We start from the raw sequence: 23,465 nt of genomic DNA, 5'->3' as shown, positions 1-23,465 counted from the left end.
TTTAGAATTTTTTTTTAAACAATTACCTTTTTGACAAATTAGCAGTGGACCCAGTTTTGGGGGGCACGGAGGACAGGGCTGGAGAGGGAGTGGAAGTCGTAAGTGGGCTGGGAGCTGGGAGTGGAGCTGTGAGAACGACATGGTGTTACTTTATTGCTAAAAGGGAAATCAAATACACCGTCGAGTGGCTCTTCTCGGTCCCAGCGTGACCATGCATCCAATCTAAAGAATCTGAAATGCAAAGGACATGCAGGCATAAAATAGAAAAGACGACCTGTAAACGAAGGTGCTGCAGAGGACGGAGGGGCGTCCTGGAGGCCATGAAGGAGGAGGAGCCGCGAACATTGGGGCCCTGGCAGAGCTACCCCCTCCCCGGGGCTGGGGCTGTTGGGAAGACCTCTTTCTCAGTGCCCCCTCCCTTAGCAGCAGTGAGGAGCGGGGAGGCCCCCTCCCCATTCTGATTGCTGTCGCTGGGCCTTAGTCTCCCCCTGGAGGTTACCTGACCCCAACTCTAGCTCCAAGCCTAGGATCCTCACTCTCTCCTCAGGGGACCCAGGACTTGCAGATCTTGCACGGGGGTAAAGCTACTCCGGACCTCACTTCCTTCCTAGGCGCCCCCGCTAGCCCTGCCCTAGCCCCCTGCCCCGCCTCGCCCCCACCTGACCCCAAACCGCACAGCCTCTTCTCTCCCGCTTTCTCTCACCACCTCCTGCCCCGGCCCCCAGCTCAGGATCCTACATTCCCCCTACCCCGCAACCCAGACTTCTCTCCAGGAGCTCCAGATTAGCGTACAGCAAAAGGCACCACAATATAGGTTTCTATTAAAGAGTCAAAAAATTGGCCCATCTCTCTTTTTTTTGTTGTTTCTTTTTTTTTTCCGAAGCTGTAAATCAGGATGTTACATATAAATAGTTTCCCTATAAAAACGTCTTTGCCGTTAGCTAGTATTATAAGACAATTTTTGCTAAAATGAAAATAAAACATTTTGTTATACCTTTTTCCTTTTATAGAAAATAAAAATATTTTTATTTCTTTTTTTCCTCTTTTCTCTCTCCAGTCGGCGGTCTCTGTTCTCCTTAAAGACAGTGGGGCAGGCGAGGCGGAGGGGGCGGCGGGCGGCGGGGGCCCTAAAGGGGCGCCGAGTCCTGCTTGGCCCGCGGGGGCGGCCCGCGGCTGTGTCTGCTGCTGGCCCGCGTGCTGTGGCTGTCCAGGGAGTAGTAAGTCCTGCTGTCGGCCGCCGGGCACAGCGGCGGCGAGTCCGAGCGCAGCGCGTCGTGCGCCGAGCGCAGGCCGAGGAAAGGCGTGCTCTCGGCCGCCAGAGCCCCGTCCGCGTCGTCTGCGTCGTCGTCCGAGGCGGAGGCCGAGCCGCCTCCCGAGCCGCTGCTCAGCGACAGCGAGTCCCGCGCCGCGCGTGCGCGCTGCGCCGCCAGCCCGTTGAGGCGCGAGCGGCGCCAGCGCCGGGGCCCCGCGGACGTCCTGCGAGACGCGCCGCGGGCGCGTGGCCGCGGCGGCGGCGGGGGCGCGCACTCCTGCGTGGTCTCGTACTCGTCGTCCTCGGGGATGCGAAAGGGGCTGGCGGGCAGGCTGCCCAGGCTGCCGCCGAGTGCGCAGGCCCCGCGCCGCGGCCCCGGCCCCGCCGCGGGGTAGTAGTAGCTGTCGTAGCTGCGCTGCATGTCCGCGCCTGGCCCCGGGCCCGGACCTGGGGGCGCCGGGTGCCGCAGGAGCGGCTGCTGCTCCGCCAGGCGGTAGCTGAAGGGCGCGGCGGGCGGCAGCGACACGGCGTGCGCCGAGTTGGGGGACGTAATCTCGAAAGTCGGCACCTGAGTGGCCAGCGAGTAATGGAAGTCCACGGGAGAGAGGCGCGCGGGCGTGGTCAGGGCCGACACGTACCTGCGGGGAGAGGCAGAGGAGTGGGCCGGTGGCCAGGGGATGGGGCAGACCCCAACGCAAAGCAGTGGTCTTGCCCGGGATCCCTCCTGCAAGAACCATGGTGGTAATCCTCAGTGACCGTAAGCTATTTCCTTAATCTCTCTGAGCCTCAGTTTCCTTTTCTGTTAAGCGGGAATAACCACAGTGCTCATTCCATAGCGTTGTTGGGATGATTCCATAAATGTATCAGTGGTCCTTGGCTGTGGGGATGCGCATGGAAACCGGTATTCCTGAATGGTTACTTTGGCTCAGGCTCAGTCTCAGTCTCAGGCTGGGGCATTTTACACGTACGATCACATTCTGTAGAGGCTTATGTCAGTTCCATACTACACGTGAGGAAACTGAGACTCACAGTATTTAAGTGACTTACTCAAGGTTCGTACAGCCAGGAAGTAAGTGGTAGAGCTGGGATTTGAACCCAGGCCAAGCAGGAACCAGGACTCATACTGCCCAATTCCTCATTTTAGTTCCTGCATTCAGCCATCTCTATGACTAGGACTCATCTCCCCTCGGGGACAATTCATCCTATGGCTGATGGCTACAGTGGGGGAAATATTTCTGTTAAATTGAAGTTAAAGCTGCCTCAGGGAAGTGACTGCTTACACGTACTCAGGTAGGGTCCTCAGCCTAGAGCTCACAGTTAACAAAGCTCCACTGTAGTATCTCTGCTTGAGGCTAAAGACCACCAATTCCTTCAAAAGTTTGCCCTTGCTAATGTCTCCCTCTCTGCCAGGCACCTGTCCTTTTTCTTTCTGCACATTTCCCTTGCTGAGTCAACCAGCGTCTTGCTGGTTGTCCATCTCAGGATAGGGACCATCCACCTCTATGTCTCTTTCAAACTGTAGAGCCAGAGTTCGCCAAAGCCACTGCTCTCCAGAGTCCTTGCTCCTGAGTCCCCATTACTGTCTTTCTGAATCACCTGACTCCCCTCTCTTCCCTCTCCCACATGCACATGCATCAAGTCCTACCCACTCCCTTTCTCCTGGAACACACCCTCCACCCTGCTCTACTCCATCTGGGGACTAGTTATTCACTCTGGTCATTCCCACACCCAGGGTTTTAACTCCTTCAGCCTATGCAGTTACCAGAACAGTCTTTTAAAGTCACATCTCTGCTTTAGGAGGCCCTTCCTGCTTACCCACCCAGGGCTGTGGGCACCTGTCTGCCCCGGCCTGCCTGTTCAGTCCCAGCTCCACTCCCCACAGCCCACCCTGCTCTAGGCACCTCATTCACCAGCCATACTCTTAGTGCCTCTGTTGGAACAGCTTAAGATGTTCCCCTTGCCTGGAAGTCTTTCCCCTTCTCTCTACCTCCCATCCATTAAGGAGTCCTGTTGCTGTTGTTACTATTGCTAACAGTAGCTACACCTTGGGAGCACCAGCTCCATGTCAAGTATGAGGCAAAGAGCTTTGTGTACATGATCTTAGGTCGCCTCCACAAGAACCATGCATGATAGGTGTAGTGTTCCCTGTTCTACAGCTGAGGAAACAAAGGTACAGAGGTGATCACTCTGCCCCAAATCACACAGGTGGTTGGGCTTGGAAAGGCTGGTCTTGGAAAAACCTAAATGCTTCCCAGAGCCTCTAGTCAGACTGGGTTTCTCTGCCCTGGTGGGGTGTCCTGTGCTTAGCACTTTCCATAGGCAGCTGTGAGTTTCAGTGGTTATGTCCAGGGCTGGGAGCTCCTTGGGAGCTAGAACCAGGTGGACCACCCCTGGATCCCAGGCAGGCAGTCCAGCACAGGGCCTTGCATGGAGTAGGCTGTGCTGAACCTGCTCTACCCCAGCCTGGAGTTCCTGGTACCATGCACCTTTTTCTGCTCTCCTTCCACAGGCCCCACTTGCCAAGGGCCATTCAAGGGCTGAGCAAGCTGGGGGCCACCCCCTGTGACTCCTGGCTTGGAGTCAGGGAAGGGGAGTTTCCTGGTTCTCACTGCATTCAGTGCTCGGGAACCCAATGGCATCTTGATCTGTGGGAACCTTGTTGCTGACACTGCCAGGGCCTTTGGGCATTCTTGGCTCATTCCTATCCTGCGTGGTTGGTCTCCTTGTAGCCAACCTCCCTTCCCACACTTCAGTCTGCTCAATCTTGGTATCTCTTCCTGCTGAGATATGGGGCCTCTAAGTAACACCAGGGTAGGGCAACCTCATGTTCTGGTTTGTCCAAGAGAGCCCCTGTTTGTTCCTGATGTTCCAGTGCTATGATTAATACCACCCCTTTCTACTCTGAAAAGTGTCCTAGAAGGACAATTAAATTAAATGGTCGCAATACCCCAGGGTCCACTGGCTTGGTTGTAGTCCTTGCCTGTCATTAACATGCTGATGACTGTGAGCAGATCATTTAACCTTTCAGAGACCTTGTTTGCCGATCTGGAAATAGAGCTGAGGCTCTTCGGAGTGTCCCTGAAGGTGACCTGAGGGTCAGCCCTGGGTCAGTGGTGCCAGCTCTCTGGCCAAGGTGGGGCACAGGTCACAGGGTGGGAACTGACCTCTCGCTGTGAGGGGAGTCCCGCAGGGAGTCTATGGAATCGTGGTAAGGTGGCGCAGCAGCCCTGCTCTGCTCCTCCAGGCTGTAGGCTGCTGCCCGCCGCGCCCGGGCCTCCACACACGCTGGGCTGTTGCACTTGCTGGTGCCCACTGATGACAGCATGATGCCCGATTGGGAGTCAGAGGTCAGGCTCTCAGAACGTTCCAGGCTCCACGTGTGGCTCTCATGCCTGGAGAAGCCAGGTGGGGATGAGGTGAGGGGTCAGGAATGGGCAGGGCAGCCCAGCAGGTATGGTCCCAGGCCTGCCCCTTCCCTGGTTCTGCATTCCATCTCAGGCTCCCTCAGCTCACTGCCCTTCACTCTGGGCTGACATGTAATCTTGTAAATGCCAAACCCTGATATTGGGAGGAAGAGAGATGGGGTCCTGTGGATGGGTGAGCTGCGACGTGCAGCAGCTTCTTCCTTTCCTCCCTGCAACCCCTCCCCTACCCTCTGGGACCCTTCCACTCCCATGGCCCTTAGCCACCTGTCTCAGGAGCCCAGTCCCAGTGACCAGTATATGGGGACTCTGCCTATTCCATGCTGTTACCCAGGGAAGACAGGGGCCAAACATGTCCTTTCTTGAGCTCTGTGAGCCTTTGTGCTTATGTAGACAGGCCTCCCTACCTCTGGAGAGGAGGCTAAGGTGGACTAGGTTCGTGTGGGCAAACCCAGGGAGGACATTAAATGGCTGTGGATATTTGAGTGAGTAGGTACTTGATGGCAGATGAAATGGTGTTGATGAAGTCCAAACAAAACTAAACTAAATGTTAGGTGGCAGCACAGTGATGGCTGTTGTTCCTCTGGGGCCAGTTTAGACTAGAAAAAGGAATCTGGTCTCCCGAGGATCTGGATGAATGTTTGGTAGTGGATTCTGGTTTGAAGCCCCCCTTCATCCTCCTGCTCAGAGGGACCCTCAGTACAGAGCCCAGCCTGGCTGGGAGTTTTCTGCGGGTCCCCAGGCAGGTGTGTGGTGCACATGTGCATACAGGAGTCTGCAAGTCTGTGTGGGTCTTGGTGGTGCCCACCTGTGGCTGGAGGTGGGCGTGGCTGTGGAGCAGTGGTGGGAAGGAGAACAGGAGTGACTCCCAGAGAAGGTGGTCTCCGTTTCCCTCCGGATGACATGGTCTGTGGCTGGCACATTCTTGGAGATATACTGGAACAGACAGAGAGTTGGGGGCGTAGTTAGTGACGATCAAGTTGGCCCTCCTTTCTAGTGGGGATGGGGAAGTGAGGCACTAAGCTCCAGGTAGGGGGATGGTCTATTGGATAAGTGACTCTGTGCTGGGGCAGCAATGGCCCCTGGAAATCAATCCCCCTGACTTTCCTTAAGGATGTAGTCCAGGCGAGGCTAAGTCATCCTGGTGAGGCAAGGCTAGGCTAGCAGGCAAGGCTGAGCATGGGATGGACTTATTGCCTTCCTGGCCCATTCTTGCAGGGAGCGTGAGAAGGCAGGCTGTACAACGAGAGCTCAGAGTAGGGCCAGGGACCACCACTCACGTCTGCCATCTGGATCTCCTCAGGGTCCAGCCGGGGGTGACTGGGCCCGTTGGCCAAGCTCCGGTTCTGGTGGGCCGGGCACATGTTCTGCCGAAGGTGGTTGTGCATCTGCTTCCGCTGTTTTCTGCACAGGGGAGGGTGCGTTAGCCTGGCACCATCCCCCCTGCCCTCCTCCGCCCCTACTCACACACACACACAAAGTATGAACTTCCCTAGCTGTCACTCCAGGGGAACCACTCTACCTCTGCCCTGGACTGTCATGGCAGGCAGTCTCCTGTGCTCAGGCTGCCCTCAGCCAGGACCTCTCCAACCTACCCCCTACCTCATCACTATCAACCTGAATTCAGCAGGAGTGGTAATGAGCTTTGGCTCTGCTGAGATTAGAACCCCACTACTTTCTAGCTGTGTAATCCTGAGCAAGTTACTGAAACCCTCCATGTTTCATTTTCCTCATCTGTAAAATGGACTGACCATCTACTCATTCCAAAGACCACTGAGGATTAATAGTAGATAAAATATTCAAGCACAGTGCTGGCCCATTCACTCACTCATTCATTTATATGGTATTTATGGGGTTGTTATTATGTGCCAGATGCTCTTTTGGAGCCCAGGAGACTGATACAGTTCCTGCCCTCATGGAGCCTGCAGGCCAGTAGAGAAGACAGATGATAAACACATAAACAAATAAATTAGATACTTTCAGCAAAGTGCTATGAAGAAAATAAAACAGGGTGCTGTGGTCAGGCAGTCAAGGCCTGTGGGGCTACTTTACTTTGGCACATATTAAGTGTTTAGTACATTTGTTTTGTAATCAGCAAGTCTAATCATGTCACTCCCCTGTTAAAAATCCTTCATTGGGTCTCAGTGTCTCATTTCTCTCCCCACCCCAGCTTGTTGCATCCGTGGAGGACTTGTTTCTGATCCTCCACTGGGCCTGCCCTCTCTGGATTCTGGGCCTTTGTACAGACTATTACATCCAACTACACCACCTTCTTTGCCTCTTCACCTGCTAACTCCTGCTCATCTCTCAGGCCCAGTCTAAATGCACCTTTCTCAGGGAAACCCTTCCTGCCCTCCAGCTGAGGTTAGGCACCCCTGAAATATATCCCATGATACTGGACATCTGTCCAGCAGGCATTGAATGAAAGTTTGTTGAAGAAATGGGTATATGTAGTGGAGGCTGAAACATGGGGCTTGCCTTTCCCTCCAGTTCTTGGCCTCAGTGTTCCTACATGTACCTAGTATCCTCCTCTGGGTTCCCTAAGCCCCAAATCTCAAAGCTGGAAGGGCCTTCGATCTCACAGACAGGGGCAGCAGCAGTCAAGACCTAGTAGCTCAGTCCCCCTAATGGTGGCTATGCCCAGACTCTTGCTTTCTAGGTAAGAATGGATATGGCAAACCTCTTTCCGTATTACATCACTCTATAACCTGTGATGGCTCTCTGTCGTCTGCAGGATAAAGCCAGGCTCCCTAGGTTGTCGGTCAAGGCCCTATGGTGCTATTGAGGTTCCAGCTGTTCTTTTAGACTTGTGTGCCTTTTTTCTTACCCCAATCCTTGGCACCAACTAGCCTGGGCTGCGCAAGCTTCATGAACACACCTGACCCTCCCCTGCATTTGTCTTTTAGCTTGCATTGTTCTACATGCAGAAGGGCCCAGCCCTCTTTCTGCCCCTTGCTCCTAGGTTCTGACCCCACCTTTCCTCTGCTCAGGGGTGGCCCATCTCCACCTTCTCTGTGTTCTTGCCTGGATGGCTCCTAAGTGAGGAGGTCTCTTTTTCCCCTGGGAAGGTGCCTGACTCTCTGTGCTTCTCCACCCCCAACACTGCCCAATTCCTGCCTACTGGACAGGACAGATGCTGCCTCATAGGATCCCCTGAGGTCCATGCTAGGATCACACCCATTTCACAGATGAGGACTCAGAGAGGCTCATCAGTTTCCTCAGGGTCATGGAAAATGGCAGAGCTGGATTTGAACCCAAATCTGCCTTCTCCCAACGCCTGTGCTCATGATCATTCTTGTTCAGTCCTCTGGGTCCTGTCTCCCCCACCCTCTGCTCCTGCTTCTTGGCCCAGCCCTTTGGCCTCCCACCAGCTGCAGAAGCTCCTGAGGGGCAGTGGGGCACAGGAGCTCGAGAGGTGAGGCCTGGCCTGGTGGGGTGGGGAGGAGAGCCCATCCTCACAAAAGCAGTCCCTGGTTGGCCTGCCCCCGGGCTGAGTGCCTGACACTCACTTGGTCTTGCAGTAGGCCACCACGCAGACGATGCCCACGACCAGCAGGGCCACGCAGATGCCAGTGATAGTCAGGACCCTCTTCTGGTACAGCTCCTCAGCTTCTGCAGAGGCAGAAGGTGTGAGGCGGTAGGGCGAGAGGCAGACCCATGGGGACAGTGGTGCAGAGACCCTCCCAAAACCTTGGGCTCCCTCCAGCTCAGGTGCTGACCAGCTCCTTTCCATCTCTTCCCTCCTCAGCCAGTACCCCTCACTTCTGTTCTCCCAGCTCCACCCACCCATGGATCTGGTCACAAGTGGCTACCCCTGAGTTCACCTTCCCAAATCCTGCTCTCTGCCTGGAGCACGTGAGTGGAAAATGTTGGGGATGGAGGAAGGGGAATGGACGTGAAGTTCCCAAGGCCATAGGGGAGGGCAACCCACTATGGCCTGTGGCTGCAAAGAGCCTTGATGGGCTAGGGGAGGCTGGCCTTCATGGCAGTGAACATGCAGACCCTGGGCAAAGGCCTGGCTGGCCACTTTGGCTTCTGTAAGAAGATAGAGAGTGGCTTGTTCTGGGCTGGTGACAGGACTTCAGGCCCAGAGGCTGGACTTTGGAGGGATGCCAGAACCAGGAGCAAGGACAGAGCAGACCAGGCCCACAGAGGCGGGCATAGTGAGAAAAGCCTTGGTTTATCCCTGCAACCTGGTCAGGGTTGCGGCCCTGGCCCATTCCAGCCCTCCCTGTCTTTGCTTGTGAGGCCCCTGAAGGGCAGCACAGCCCTCTGGCATCTAGGACAGTCCTTGTGCTCAAGGAGCAGCTCCCAACCTTCTGAAGGAGCTGAGCTAGGCTGGGCCTCAAAGCCTTCAAAAAGACCCGACTGTCCCCTCTATCTCCCACTTTCTGGTGGGGCAACTCCTACCCTTCTAGAACAGAGAAAGCCAGGAGGAAGTAAAGGAAAAAGGTGACAGCACCAGCCGTGGTCAAGGCCTACAGCTGAGACACCCCACCCCTGCTCACACCTGTACCTGCTGGCCGGCCCCTCCGTATCGCTCCCCTCCCACCAGCTCAGGGATAAGTTGGCTCAGGGCCCAATGTCTTGGTGGAGCCCTGGGCAGTGTCCCTAAGCCCCTAGGCTTGCAGCGCCTCTTGTGGCAAAGGTGCATGGCAGCAAACACGGAGTACAAACCCCCTAGACACACATACCTAGAAGATGATACCTTTCTGACACAAAAGATGCTTCACAAAGATACACTCATACACACATCCAAGAGGCGCGCACACACACAGGCAGTCATGCCCATCGACACCCAGTCCTGCAGAGTCTTTAACAAACAGCCTTCTACCCCAGATCCACCCCTCCAGGCTCTGTGGTCCTGGTCCTGCCTCCGGTTCTCATCCCCGTCCACCCCTCAGTCCTCCAGTCAGGCCTCCGTCTCCGTCCCTCCTGAGACCACTCTGGTCATAGTCACCAACAACCAACCCCCCTGCTGCCAAGTCTATAGTTGTTGGCTTCCGTCTCAGCAGCCTCCCCCTGCTGGGCCTGCTCCCCCGATGGTCTTCTCTCCTGGGGCTCCTCCTCCTGCACTGGCTGATCTCTCTGTTTTAGTTGCTGCTTCCTCCTCTTCTCTGTGGGCTGCAAGGTAGAAGGGCCAGAGCTCTCAAGCTTCTTTCTCTCTTCACCTGCCCTCTCTTCCTCTGTTGTCTCACCCAGACTCAGACTTGAAATCCCACCTGTATGCAGCTGAATCTCACATTTCTCTTTCCTGTCCTGACTTCCCCTTGAGCTCCGGAATCCTATATCCAGTCCTATAGCGAAGCAGAAGCACTGATCCCCTCCTCTTTCCCAGCCTGCTCCCTGCTTGTCTGTCTCTTCGGTGCCAGCACTACCTTTCTTGTTGCATAGGCTCCAAACCTTGGAATTGTTCCTGATCTCCCCACCAACTCTGATACCTGATCCCTCAGCAAATCATCTCAGCTCTACCTCCCAAGTAGATGCTGGGTCTGACCACTTCTTACCGTTTCACCTGCTTCCAGCTACTCCAAGACGATGCCGTCTCTGCCCTGGACAGCTGCTCACCTTCTGACTGGTTTCTGTGCTCCCACTCCTCCACACCCTGTCCCCTCACCCAGTCTATTCTCTGCCCCAAAGCCACATTGATTTTCAACCAGAAAGCAGATCATTTTACTCCTCTGCTTAAAAACTCACAACAGTGTCCCCCTGCAATCTGAATACAACCCAAAGCCTTACCATGGCCTACGAGGCCCAAGGTCGCCTGGATACTTCCTTTACATCTCATCTGTGGTCCTCTTCCCCACGTCTGCTATGCTCCCCAGTCGCTGGCAGTCTTTCCATCCATCAAACAAGGCAAGCCCATCCAACCACACCAGCCCTAACTTGCTGTGCCTCCTGCCTCAAACACTCTCCCCCCATTGTTTGCAGGACTGGCTGCTTTTCCTTGGGTTTTAGCCCAAATGTCACTTCACTGGACAAGCCATTTAGCTAGAGTGGCTCCCCACCCGGGCTAGGCATGATCCCGTTACCTTTTCTTTTCTGTAGAGCACTACCACCACCTGATCTCTCTCCTGCTTGTGTGTTGTGTCTGGGAGCACTGGGAGGGCAGGGACTCTGTGTGCCAGATTGGCAGTCTGGCCACCTCTGGGGCTCAGTAGAAGTTTGTTGAGGTGGTGGGTGAGTGAATATACAGACCACCTTTACAGACACAGACATACTTACACGCAGTCACACTCACCTCTGCACCCACTGCTCACACTCAGCCCTTAGCAACAAAGATGTCCCACTGCACCCCTCTGTGTACTCATACCCTGCACTGAGACACCTAACAAGGTCCCTGACATTTCACCTCACAGAACAACATAGACATGCACACCTACAGATTCACCCCTGCACCTCTTGCCACCATCACAGACGCCATACAGACTCAGTACCTCTCCTCTCCACCTCGTCAGAACAGACAGACAGGAAGACTCTTATACACAGACTTTCAGCTCCGTCTTCTACTGAGAACAGCTGATAGTAGCTAGGTGGTGGGAAATCTCGGCCTCCCCAAACGTGTCACGAGCATAGCCTTTTCTTAACCGCAGGCTCTGCACCCGTCTGAGCCTCAACCCCACCGAGCTCCTGCATCTCTCCTGCTATAATATGTCTGGACCAGGGTGGAGCCTCCCAGCACAAAGCGAGAGAGCTGGAACAACTGACCACTCAAAGTTCCTTCCTGCCCAAAGCATCTTCCAAGGCCCAGAGGGCAGTTTCAGCAGGGAGGTAAGGTTCTGAGTTGGGAGGCAGGAGGGCAGGCATCAGAGGCCAGCCCCCTGGACCCTTGCTGGTGTTGCCCACAGACAAACACACGTACCATTGTGGGGACAGATCATGAAGGGATCGACAGCCTCAAGCAGATGGCAAAGCCTGGCAGACAGACACAGGGCAGGGGGCAGAGACAAATGGGTGTGATCAGCCGCCAGCCTGGTGCAGAATGAAAAGCAATGGAAATGGAAATGGGAAAAGGAAGGAGGATTAAAGTCAAATCGAAAGGGATGCCTCTCTGCACAACTCTCCAAACCAGGATTCCATGGCTCTCAGATACCCGCTCTCTGAGGGGCCTGGCTCTTGTCTGGGCAACCGACTGGGCTGCGCACAGCTCAGGGGGCCGCTGCCCTCTGAGGCTTCTGGGTGATTGGCCCCAGGCAGGGGGGCACTACTGTACACTGGGGGCACAGTCTGAACCCCAGGGTACTCTGCTGTTTATGAGCTTTTCTCGTCTCTCCCAAATCAGTTTAGTTTATGATAGGACATTCTGATGGGGACAGGGGAGGTTTTTGGAATCGTCCCTTTTCCATTTTGGGGGAAAGGAAACCAAACATCCAGCACACTTGGTGTCAGAGGCTGCGGAGAGGGGCTGTGTGGATGGTGCTGATGGACACACAGAGGCTCCGTACCCTTTAGTTCAAATCCAAGGTGCTCTGGCAGTGCAGAGGAGAGGAGGCCGGAGAGGGGAAGGGATGGAGGGAGAGAGACAGATAGAGATGGGGGAGGGGGCGGGAGAGAGAGAGAGAAACGTTGGTCAGGACTCTTCAGACACCAGCAGCCAGCCTGTGAGGTGAAAGCAGGTTAGTGGTGTTCCCTCCCGGCCACCTGAGCCCCTTTCCTGGCACCCAGTCCCCAGGAGCCCCTGAGAGGGGTGGAGAGAGGAAATGTTAGGGTCAGCAGGCAGGGCACGTTCTTTAGAGATGAGCTGTGGGGTTAGTACCTGGTGGGGAGGCAGAGGCGCAAGAGTCAGTTGGCACATGTCCCCAGGGAGGGAAAGTGAGTGGGGGCAGGGGTCGGAGGAGGCCCCAGTCTCCACTCCCAGCTCCAGGCCGTTGGCACTCTCCAGCCCCTCCTGGAGACAGCTTGCTCAGCCTGCGCTCATTCATGGGGCCCTTTTCTGTTTAGAATGAGGGCGTGGGGTACTCAGACTAGTCCCTTGTCCCTGTCCTGCCCCCATGGGCCTCACTGGCCTGCCCCTCTCCTAGGAGCCTTGCATGGAGACTCTGAGTTTGTAGGGAGCAGAAGTGGGGCGAGGAGGAGGCTCCAGGGGGCAGGTCACGTCTCCACTTGACACCCTCAACACCCTGGGAGCCTGCAGGGGCTAGGCCTCGGGGTCTGAGCCTGATTTCACCACTTTGGAAAGCGAACTGTGACTTGGAGGAGATGAGTGGGTTCACTTGTAGAACACCTGTGCCCCTTAAATTGCAGCCAGTGGCACTCTTTGAAGTGGGATCATGTTATAAATGTGTGATTTCAGGGTCCTGCAAGGTAGACACCCAGGCCATGGGAGGGTTAGATAAAAGGCCCAGTCTAGGCATCAGCTGTCACTGAGCCGCTGTGTGACTGTACTTCCCTGCCTGTCTGGCTCTCAGTCTCTGCATCTGTTAAATGGGGATCAGGCCTAGCCATGGGGTTTCTAGAAGGTATGCAACCTGGCTGTGCTTCAGAATCACCCAGACCAATGGAACCAGGCTCCGGGGTGGGAGCCCAGACATCTCAGAGGTTTTTTTGGAAAGCTCACCTACCATTCTCAGGTAGCAGCCAACACCTGTCTGCTGGATTTGTGTCTCAGTTTTGTCCCTAATTTGCTGTGTGCATGTAGGCAAGTCACAGTCACTGTTTCCTCATCTGTCAAAAGTGCTTGTGCACAGTGAGGAAGACAGCGGGGCAGTGTGCACGGCCCACTACACGGCCTCCCTGCACGCATGGCAGCTGTTAGACCCAGGGAGGAGGTGGGACTGTGCTCTGATGTTCTCATGTCCTGCAGAGGAAGTGGAGCACGGGCACATCAGCAGCAAGTCCTGGGCATCATCCAGCCCCAGATCTCTCCTCTGCTTCCTGATAGGGATTCTAGAGGGTTCTGCAGTTGGAAGAGGGCAAGAGAGTAGGATGGCTCTGAGCCAAGGACTGAAGATGGCTCTGAATGACAGAGCCTTGAGGAATACCCCAGGGCTCTGACCCCCACTTCCATGTAAGGACTACACAACTCAAAGCATGAACCCCAGCTCTTCCAAACATGAGCCCTTCTGTGTACTCCTGTTAGATGCGAGGCTGGGGGTGATCTCGAATGTGGTTTCTGTACAGTCTTATGCTTACTGCTTGGAGGTAGGAGTCACCTTAAGCACAGTGAGTCCACTCCTCTCCCAGGCCTCCCAGGGTGGGCCAGCTGTGCCAAGCCGGCAGTACGAGCTTGACAAACTCAAAGGGTCCTCGGGGGCAACTCTCACCGAGTAGTTAATCCTGTGGCCCTGGGGACCCTCCAGGCAGCTTGAGAGAGCTCACAGTGTCTGGATATCCAGCCAGTCTCCCCAGAGGGAACAGCCCAGCTTGACCACAGCACTCCAGACACCAAGAGACGGTGGTTCCTAGAACCGGTTTGCGCCTCTCTTTTGGTGGTGGTTGTACTAGATAAGGCAGCTGGGGCCCAGTGGTGCTGGGATACTTTCCCAAGGTCACACAGCAAATTAGGAAGCAGAAGGGAGACCGGAGGCCAGGTCTCTGGCCTCCTGGGGCTAAACCATGGCTATTCCTGCCCATGGAGTCCCTGGGCAAGCCTGGCTGGCTAGTCCTCAGGACAGTGGCCATCTGGAGAAGTGAGCAGGGCTCCCAAAGCCATCTAAAGAGTTTTCTCCTGCATCTCTCCCCCGGGAACCAAGTGTTAGCAGCAGCAGCTTTTGGGGCTCCTGACTGACCTTCCCTTTGAGTCTTCATTCTGGACATGTCCTATGACACAGGGTCACAGGTACCCAGACAAGGAGCTCATGATGTGGACCTCAAGCATGTGCTCATGTGCTTGTGCCAGCAGGTGTCAGCACGTGTGTGTGTGTGTGTGTGTGTGTGTGTGTGTGTGTATGTGTGCAGGTGTGTGTGCTCTTGTACCTCGTGGGTGAACAAGTTTTGACTCTGGGGAAGTGGAGGAGCTGTTAGGGGAAGAAGAAGCTTTAAAGTGCTACCGTGGCCACAGGCTCTGTTTCCATGGCCTCTGCAGAAGGTAACCAGGCCTCGGGGCTGTCTGGGCAGAGGGGGAAGTCTGACACTTTGCTCAGATGTGCTGGGAGTCAGGCTCCAGGGCACTGATGCTGGCCTTCTAGCTCCCACCCCTCACCACCAGCAGTAGCTGGGAAAGGAGCTGAACTGTGCTCAAACAACGCTGGTAGGCTCTCGATTAAGCCCTTCGTAGGCATCACTGCGCTTCATCCTCACAGCAACCCTAAAGGCATAAATGCCATTATTCCCATTTTGCAGATGAGAAAACAAAAAAAGAGGTTAAATGAGGCCCCAGAAGAGTAAGCTCAGCTGCTGGCATTTTTATTCAGGTCTACCTGAATCGAAAGCCTGAACTCTGAAGCTGGCATTTTCACTCCATTTTCAATAATTATCTGATAGAGCAGTTCATGAAGCTCTGGGAAAAAATGCTTGAAGAGTATAAATCATTTACCAGAAGGTCCGAGCAATGATCCCTATAACACTAGGCAAAAAAGCTGCATTTCCAGGCTCTTTTCTGGGCTCCTGGGGCCCTGCTGACCCTCCCAGAAGATCCGAGCTGAAAGCTGAAGCAGCCCAGCTGGCAGAGAAGCTTGGACAGTGGCCGAGTTTTGGAGGCTCTGCTGTTCTGATTCAGGATGGGTTGGGACTCCCTGTCCAGAACAGTCCCATAAGCCAGGAAGGCTCTGGGCCTAAGGGTGAAAAGGACTAGGACCTCCGTTGCCTCTCTCCCTGGTCCTCGGCCCGCCTGGCTGCTCTGGCCTCCTGACCTCCAGTCCTCCAGTGGGACTGGATCTGAGTGCAATTCTTCCTTGAGCCTGGGGTCTGGAGAATTCTGTTGGGCCACGTGCCCACAGCTCCGCTCTTATCCCGACAGCCTTCCTCCCTGGCCTCCAACTGGAGGGGGCTGGGAGGAGCACTCTCTCCAACACCCATTAAGATAGTTGACCATCTGGGCTGACCAGCCCCTACCTCCCTGGGGTCTCTACTTCCTGAGTCTTGGTTTCCCACCTCCTGTCGGGGAAGAAGGGATGGCAATGTCTAGGCTTTTGTGCTGTGCTCTGAGGAGGACTGAAAGGCTCCTTTCTCTACCGTGCCCCTAACCCCTTTTCTCCAAGGGCAACCTAAATGGGCTCCTGCCCTCAGCCTCTTCTGGAGCCCCACTTCTCCATGCCCAGGCACCAGCAATCTGGTTCTAATTCCTCATGGGACCCAGCTGTCCTCCTTGGAGAGGAGGAGGTGGGTGGTGGGTCGAGCAGGGACCTAGTGTGCTCTGAAGGCTGGGTGACAGGGTCCCACCTTGCAGGCCAGCAAACTGCTGGGCCCCAAATGGAGTCCAGGCCAGGCTGAGGCTTTCTGCTGTTCCACCTCCAGCAGGCACCTGAAGGAACTGCTCCCATCCCCCAAAAAACACAGTTATGGCCTCATCCTTCGGCCACAGTGCTCATATTTTTCTCATCAAAGTTTGCAAACCAGAAAGCTCCAACCTCAGAAGTGGAAGAAAGGAAGGGAATAAAGTCCTGGATGGGGACTCAGACCAGAGAGGGTCTGGAGAGAGTCACCAGTTACCCCTTGATTCCAGCAAACTCCTCCCTGGCCCCCCAACATTTAGCTGCATAGATGTCTCTGATCTCTGGTCTCCAATGAAAACCAATGCCCCTGGGCCTGCTTTTCCTCAACTCCCCTTCCCCACTCGCCCCCATCACTGAAAATCAAACCAAAACAAGCTCTGGCCAGACCTAAAGGCCAGCTTCCTGAGAACTTGTTTCCCTCTCTCAAACACACCAGCACACATGTGCACACGCTCTCTGCCCAGCCCCACGCGCAGCCTGACATCCTCAAACAGGGCTTCAGCAGCAGGTGAGGGCTCTGCAAATGTGTTTTCCCATTCTGGCCCGGCTGCCTGACCCCAGTGGTGAAGGGGCCTGAGTATGGCTCTGGTCGGCTGCAGAGAGAATTCCTTGTTACTGCGACCAGGCAGCACAGCGACATATGAGGTGGGGGTGGCAGAAGGCATATCAGTATCAGTCTACTCTGCATGAAACTGAGCAGGACCCTGCAGGGCCTTTGCTGGGAAAGACCCTCTGGTGACCCCAGCAGGTCTAGTTTGTAGAAAAGCTTTAGCCTCCTAGGCTTTTCTCGAGTTCCAAAGAGCAGATTTAATCAGAGAAGTGAGAAAATGCAGAAACAAAGGAAAACAGACAAACAAGACAAAGTAATTGCAGTTTTGCCGTAAAACAAAGTCAAGGACTTTCAGTTTCTCCTCAAGGGCCATACATCATATCCTGAGCCATATCCTTGTGTTGCTCTGCAGACACTGAAACTCCCACCAGGTGGAAAACCTTAACTTCGTGCTGACCACCAGCACGTGGACCCCAGACTGATTGGAACCAGGAGTTGATGATTGGGATTCCTGAACCATCACCCTGTTACCTCGCCGTCAGCCAATCAGAGAACTGAGCACGAGCTGATCACGCACCTCGTGACGCTCACCCTCACAGATTCTTTAAAAACCCCTCCCGTGAGCGGCTCGTACTCTTTGCTTGATACCTTGCCACAAACGCTGTCTTTTCCTTCTCCTTTCTTTCTCCTTTCCTTCACTGCAACCGGGTTTAGTAGGTTGGCTTTGCTGCCTGTTGGGCAAGCGGACCCAAGCTTGGCTCGCTGAAAGCACGGGCTTCTAGTTAGGACTGAGAAGAGCCCAGGGCACCCTGGTGTCTCCCCACACCCAAACTCTCTAAGCAAAGGCCCCATCTTTCCTGCTGGGTAGGGTTGGGGGTAGGGGGGAATGTCAGTCACCAGGGAAGAAAAGAAATAGAAGAAAGAGACATACTGGAGAAGTTGACCATTGCGAACTGCTGACACCTGTCCCCGGTGTATCCCACAGGACACCTACCAAAAGAAAGAAAACCAGAAAGAGAGAGCCAGGATAGCAAGACATAGGCATTGCAACACCCCGGCACGGGCTCCTGCCAATGCCAGCTGGGTTCCTTGCCACTGTTACCATTTGTACTGGCTTTGCTACTCTGCCCCTTACCTGTAGCCCTGAGCTTTAAACCCAAGGATTAGGCCAAAAATGAAAAACAAAGCAAAACAAAAGAACTAACAAACCAAAATACAAAAAAGGAAAAGAGAAACAAAAAAACAGCCAAAGATCAAAACAACCAACACCCCTGGCCCTATGCCCTACAACGGGGGGGTGGGGGGGACTGCACCCGAAAGCTTTCTAAGGAGCAGGGACTCGTGTTTGTATCTTCAAACATACTTTGCTTAGGATCTGGCATGTACAATCGCAAAGGCAGTTTCTCCAAACATCTCTGTCCGAAGAATCCGTTTGGACATCTGGAGAAGGAAAAGGGGAAAAATCACAGAACAAACTGGCATCATCCGCGAGGCTTAGGTTAGAAATCAAAGTGCACAGTGATGAATGAGAAAACCAAGTCGAGCGCTGGGGCACACTCGTTGCTGAAGGGGCTGGAGTAGGGGCTGGGTGGAGGGCTCGGAAATCTCCTTCAAAATCTTTCTAATCCATGTGGCTCAGGGTGATGGGGAAGCTGGGGTGGGGCGGGGAAGATGATTTAGGGAAACAGGGTAGGGAATTGGGAACTTATTGCCTAAAGGTCCTAATGTCTGTTGAGACTTCCCTTCTGTCCTGCCTGGGGCCCCATGAAGCCAGAATTTGAGCCCTTTGGTGCCAGATAGTCGGCAGGCGGGTGGGGGCTGGGAGATTTCTGGAATACCAAAGTCCTGGGGAGCCAGTCCTTCCAGACCCTTCCAAAGGGTTCTCTCCAGTGCTGGTTCTCATCCATGAAACAGCACCCAGAAAGCTCAAAGAACTCAGGAATGCTGTTCCCAGACTGTGCTCACAACAAAGAGGGCCTTGGAGATGTCTTATCTGTTCCCTCAGGGAGGCTTCTGTGGCCAAATAAGTTTAGGAAATCCATCCCCAGGTTTCCTTGAAGAGTTGCAGTGCGCACTGGGTTATGAAAGGCTATGAAAAGTTGTGTAGGAGGAAAGAGCTGAACTTTCCAGTATGTTCCAAGTTTATCTGACCGTGGAAGCCGTTTTTTGAGGAACTCTTGTGAACACACGATTTGGGGAAGGCTACCCTAGAGCAGGATACATGGGAAAAGCTTAGTGGGAAACAGGTGGAGCTGGAATTACCAGCATCCCCAAACTGGCGGGCTGAGGGCAGGTGTGGGGCATTTGGCTGCACGTGGCAGAATCATGATGGAAGGCTGGGGGGTGGGTACTGAAGCCGGCTCCACACCAGGGGGCCTGCTGGCTGACTGAGACGCCTGCCCTTTCCCGTTGACCTGCTCCTCCTCCATCGCTGCCTGGCTCTGGGGGGAGCTCATCCTCCCACGTTGCCTCCTCTGTAGCTGCATCTACCTGCTCCCATCTCGACCTTGTCCTTAACCCCAAGGTCCACTTCCTTTTGCTCTCTGGCTGCTACTCTCTTCTCAAATAAGTCCCTGTCTTGTAGATTTTGGGGAGACATGCCCAGCCCTGTACTCTCTTCTGAACCCCAGCAAGGCCAGATACCTAAGGGAAGCTTACAGACAGGGCAACACTGACCCCCCTGCCCCAGGCCCCTAAATCAAAGGTGGGTCTGTGCTCTTCTAATTTAGGGAATTAGTTAGCCCATCACCAGCGTCCTGTCAATAACATTAATCAGTAAGCTTTCCTGAGAGGTGAGTGTACTCGACCTCTTAGCATTCTAGTGTATACCAACCATCAGTAGCCCCTTGAACTTAAGGAGGGGGATGGCCATTGGATGTGAAGGACACTCACAAAAATTCTGTGGCCTCCAACCTAGCCTGGAGGTTTGGGAGTGGTTGGTGGGCAAATAGACGGAGTCTCTCTGGACCTAAACAGGAGGCTGGTCCTTGTAGTGGCAGTGTGTGTGCAGTCTACCTGGCCAGTGAGCAGTAGTGAAGGGGGGAAGTGTGTCTGAAGAAGTTGGGGGGGAGCCTGCAAGTGACGTCAGTGCACATTCATCCTGTTGAACAAGGTGGCTTGCAGGAGGAGGCTACCACTTTGTCGGTACATCCTTTTCTGATTCCTCCCCCTTGTCCCCAGTCACCCCAGCCCAGGGAAATGGAGGTAGTGGCTAAGGCTTCCCAACCAGCTCTGGTCAGGCTCAGCTCTAGGAAACTGATTCCACTTGGGATGGGGACTTAGAGGCATGGGAGTGATTTTTTTTTTTTTAAGCAGCAGCACCTTTTGGGGGTGAAGGATATAAAGACTCAGGAAATTGCCAAAATGACTCTTGGAATCCACAAAGGAATAAGAAAGATAGTTTTGACTGTGTTCAGTGACTGAGATTAGCACGGCTCCTGGAGATAGGGGAAACTTGTGTGCTCGCATGCATAAGAGTGAGAATGGGGAAGTGCGGGGCAGGAGAGAATCCAGGGGAACTGTATCCCCTGCTGATAGTCAGGATGCCGTCCCATGGCTCTTGGAGACAGATAATAATTAAGCATATCCCTGCGTTCCTGGTCCCACAACCCAGCCTATACTATCCCAGCTGTATCCTAGCTTTCATGCCCACAGAGTCACACAACTCCGGGTGGCACCAGGGACACGGTCTACAACACTCTAACATGCCTCACCTTCCTGCCCTGGGAAAGCGTGTTCCCTGCTGGCTGAACAAAAAGAAAAGGCAGTGGGGGGTGGGCGCTGCCTGGGGCTGGGGAGGAGTAAAACCTGTGCTGATTTTTTTCTGGCACTGGCTCCTTTCAGGGGGCTTTTGGACACCCCTGTTTTCTCCTTAGCCCTGCTTGTTGAGGATAAGCCATGTCCAGGAGGCTGGGGCTTCCCTAGAGAAGGCTTGAGGGGGTTAGGCCTACAGCCTCTCTGCTCTCAGGACCTGGGAATGGGTTGGGTACAAACTACATTAGCCTATCAACCAGGAGCAGGGGCTGAACTTGGCATGGGCGGCTGGCTGGTAGTGGGAACAGGGATTTGACCCTCTGAGTTGCAAAGATATGGCACAGATTAGGAGGAGTGGAAGGTACCAGGCTTCCTAGCTCTCCCCCCCAAGCTGTTGTCTCTGAGTACGGGAAGGTCTGTGCTCAGGGCTGGAGAAGAGCCAGGGGTGAGAGAGGGGCAGAGAGGAGAGCCCACGGGCTGCATCTAGGGTGACAGAGGTTGGGACTCTGCCTCCCCGTTTTCTCACCCCCAATCCCGGGCCTCAGTTTCTCCTTTTGGTAGCCTGGGGATAATGCCATGTGTGCTGCCCTCACCCAGGGGAGGGGGAGGATGAAGGATGAGGGTGTGCCCCGGGCCGGGAGGGAGTGAAATGTCCCTGGCCTCAGGAGGGGCAGGGGTGGAGGTGTGGAGAGGATGAGCAGGCAGATGGGTATGGGATGGGGGAATCATCTGAACACGGGGTCGGGGGAGCAGAAGGGATGGGGTGATGAGCTGATGGGAAAGGGAGGCATGCCACTGGTATGTGCACAGGACTGGAAAGAGTCTTGTTCTGTCATCATCCCCTGAACCAGTCCCCAAGAGTCACGCACCAACCGTGCTCTATAAAAACACGGAGAGAAGAGGAGAAAGCAGCAAGAGGAAGTGCAGAGGCCCCTGTCTGGCCCAGACAGGAGACAGTCACCTTGATTTGGACCCCCATTTTCAAATCCCCCTAAGTTTTCTTTTTTAAAACAAAACTGAGTATCAGTGACACTATTTCTTTTGGCTCTGAATTCCAGAAAAACAGGAGGGACGGAGTGTGCCTGCTTTCCAACACTCCCTGCAGGGCTCTGAACCAATACACAACAACAAGTGTCAGAAAACCAGGAAGGAAAACTGATTTTTGTAGAAACTGGAATGAAACTGACCAGTCTAGTTTCATTATCCAAGCTAAGCGGAAATGCAAAAAAATCAAAATAAAAAGTAAACAAACAGCACAAATGGTAAGACGTGAGTTCCGGTTCCTAAACTCTTTTCCTTTTTATTCCATCCATTCCATTCAGGGTGTCATCAGGAACCCCAAGAGGCCTGCCCCCCTTCCCTCCCGGCTCACCCACCCCCAGAATGGCCTCTGGGTTCTGCCCTGCCCCCCTCCCCCCTGTCCTTCTCCAGCACAGCTCTGGGGACCTGCCCTCCTGATCACAATCCCCACCAGGGATGCCCCTCTCTCCCGGCGGCTCAGGGAGTCAGGAAAGTTGGTCCTAGGAGCCCAGGGTGTGTGGAGATGGGGAGGTGGTGGTTCTGGGTACTAGGTTCAAGTTCTAAGCGGTGAACCCCAGTTGTCCTGGTGGGGAGGGGAAACAGGACAGCATCTTCACAATGGCTCAGGCTTCTGCACTCTGCTCCTCTCAGATTTAGCTGGGCAAACCCAGACGGTTGTTGGGGTACAGCCTTGCTGGCAGGGCCCTCGGAGAACCCGTTACTGCTCATTACTCACTTTCCCACACTAAACTCTAGCACTGAAGCTCTGGGTCCCATGGCCCTTCTCAGCCCCGGCACTGTCCCTGGGTGGCTGCAACCTTCCCTGCCTGGAGCCAGGGCTGATTTCAGGGACAGTGCTGGATCTCTTCAAGGTTCTGGGATCCAAGGGGCTAGGGAAGAGGAGAGGCCTGGCGTGTGTGTGTTGTGGGGGACAAAGACGAAGGAGGATGGGGGTGCCAGGACTAGGCCATCTCTGTGAAGTATTCCAGAACTCTTACGAGTTTCTATAGATAAATACTCAAGAGCATTTTCAAGGCTATAATGTTCCCTGGGGTCTGTGGCACTAAGGTAGCAGCTTCCTAGAGGCAGGATGAGGGGCTGAGTCTGGGCTGAGAACTTCCCTGGGGGACGTGCTGTTGCTTTGGGGACTTGTCCCTTGAGATTTGGTGGGGGCGGATGGCAGCAGGTGAGGGTGGGGCCAAGGTGAATGCCAGGGAAGGAGGCCTGTGGGGCAAGAGGCACAGATGTGCCTGGTAGTCAGGCTCAGCTCGCCCAGCACTGAGGGGAGCGTGTGAAGAACGCCTGGCTCATCATTATCACATTGTGAGGTGGAGGGGTCTGGAGGCAAGGCTGTAGGCAGGAGGTGGGTGCAGCTCTGTAGCTGGAGCCCAGAGGCAGGAGAGCCGAGGAGTGCTGATCTGACCTTGTGTACGGGGAGGGCAAACGCCTCTCTGAATCGCCATCCATCCTCTGCTGGCCTTTGCCCAGATGCAATGGAATGGGGCAGCTTTGGCACCTTACCAGTGCCCTAGGCTTAGGCTGCTTTGAAAACCAAAGTTGTTGACTAGGCTCCCTCCCTCCCTCCCCTCCCTCCTCAGGATCCGGCCAGAACCTGTGCCGCCCTCACCAAGCTCCCCAGCCCGCTCCTTGCTCACCCGCCAGAGAATCTGTCAAGGGGGCGCTGGGGGACCCCGCTTCCAGAAGATCTGACTGGGCCTGAACAAGCCTCCCTGGTGACTCTGCTCCTACGTGCCCTGTCTGCGAAGGGGGGCAGGGGGTTCTGTGCTCCTGCCTGACTGGAGAGCAGGCTCTGGCCCTTGGGGAGGCCGGGGAATCCCAACTCATGACATGCTTCTCCCCAACCCTGACTTCCCCCACTCGGCCACACCTGGAGAGGTGTCCTTGCTGGTGACCCTTCACCCCACATAGAGGGACTCAGGACTGAAGTGGCACAGGCAGCAGCCAGGGCATCTCTGGACACTGGGGTCCTGCTGGGCAGGGAGAGCAGCCAGGTCCCGAGGTGAGCACGGGGGCAGAGACCTCAGCTGTCAGGGGCTCTGGGACCCGTGCTCTAGCTGACCCTGCCTCACTGCTGG

At 54.9% G+C, this 23,465-nt stretch overlaps 2 protein-coding genes across 10 annotated transcripts in view; one reads left to right on the top strand and one right to left on the bottom strand.

Moving 5' to 3' along the window:
- PSD2 (pleckstrin and Sec7 domain containing 2) overlaps positions 1–21,929 on the top strand; it is an 86,081-nt gene extending 64,152 nt beyond the window's left edge. The window contains exons 15-17 of one of the 4 annotated variants that reach the window (XM_072956891.1): positions 8,423–8,529; positions 11,268–11,445; positions 21,408–21,929. In XM_072956891.1, coding sequence (XP_072812992.1) covers positions 8,423–8,529; positions 11,268–11,445; positions 21,408–21,920 — 798 coding nt within the window. In that variant the 3' untranslated portion in view covers positions 21,921–21,929. Of the gene's footprint in view, positions 1–8,422; positions 8,530–10,068; positions 11,446–17,008; positions 17,220–21,407 lie in introns of those variants that run through there. The other 3 variants (XM_072956892.1, XM_072956894.1, XM_072956893.1) reach the window with 3 other exon arrangements.
- Positions 1–23,465, bottom strand: part of NRG2 (neuregulin 2) — a 166,348-nt gene that overhangs the window by 96 nt on the left and 142,787 nt on the right. For 2 of the 6 annotated variants that reach the window (XM_072956895.1, XM_072956900.1), the window contains exons 5-10: positions 17,960–18,036; positions 8,184–8,286; positions 5,955–6,078; positions 5,483–5,610; positions 4,417–4,644; positions 1–1,890 (exon numbers count right to left, since the gene is read on the bottom strand). The exon at positions 1–1,890 is cut by the window's left edge and continues 96 nt beyond it. In XM_072956895.1, the coding sequence (XP_072812996.1) occupies positions 1,128–1,890; positions 4,417–4,644; positions 5,483–5,610; positions 5,955–6,078; positions 8,184–8,286; positions 17,960–18,036 (1,423 nt within the window). In that variant the 3' untranslated portion in view covers positions 1–1,127. Of the gene's footprint in view, positions 1,891–4,416; positions 4,645–5,482; positions 5,611–5,954; positions 6,079–8,183; positions 8,287–12,119; positions 12,144–17,527; positions 17,587–17,959; positions 18,037–23,465 lie in introns of all 6 variants that reach the window. The other 4 variants (XM_072956896.1, XM_072956897.1, XM_072956898.1 and 1 more) reach the window with 4 other exon arrangements.

This window comes from Vicugna pacos, chromosome 3 (assembly GCF_048564905.1).
Source record: "Vicugna pacos chromosome 3, VicPac4, whole genome shotgun sequence".
In the NCBI taxonomy this organism is placed as follows: Eukaryota; Metazoa; Chordata; class Mammalia; order Artiodactyla; family Camelidae; genus Vicugna; species Vicugna pacos.
This window is presented reverse-complemented; position numbering and strand designations above follow the sequence as displayed.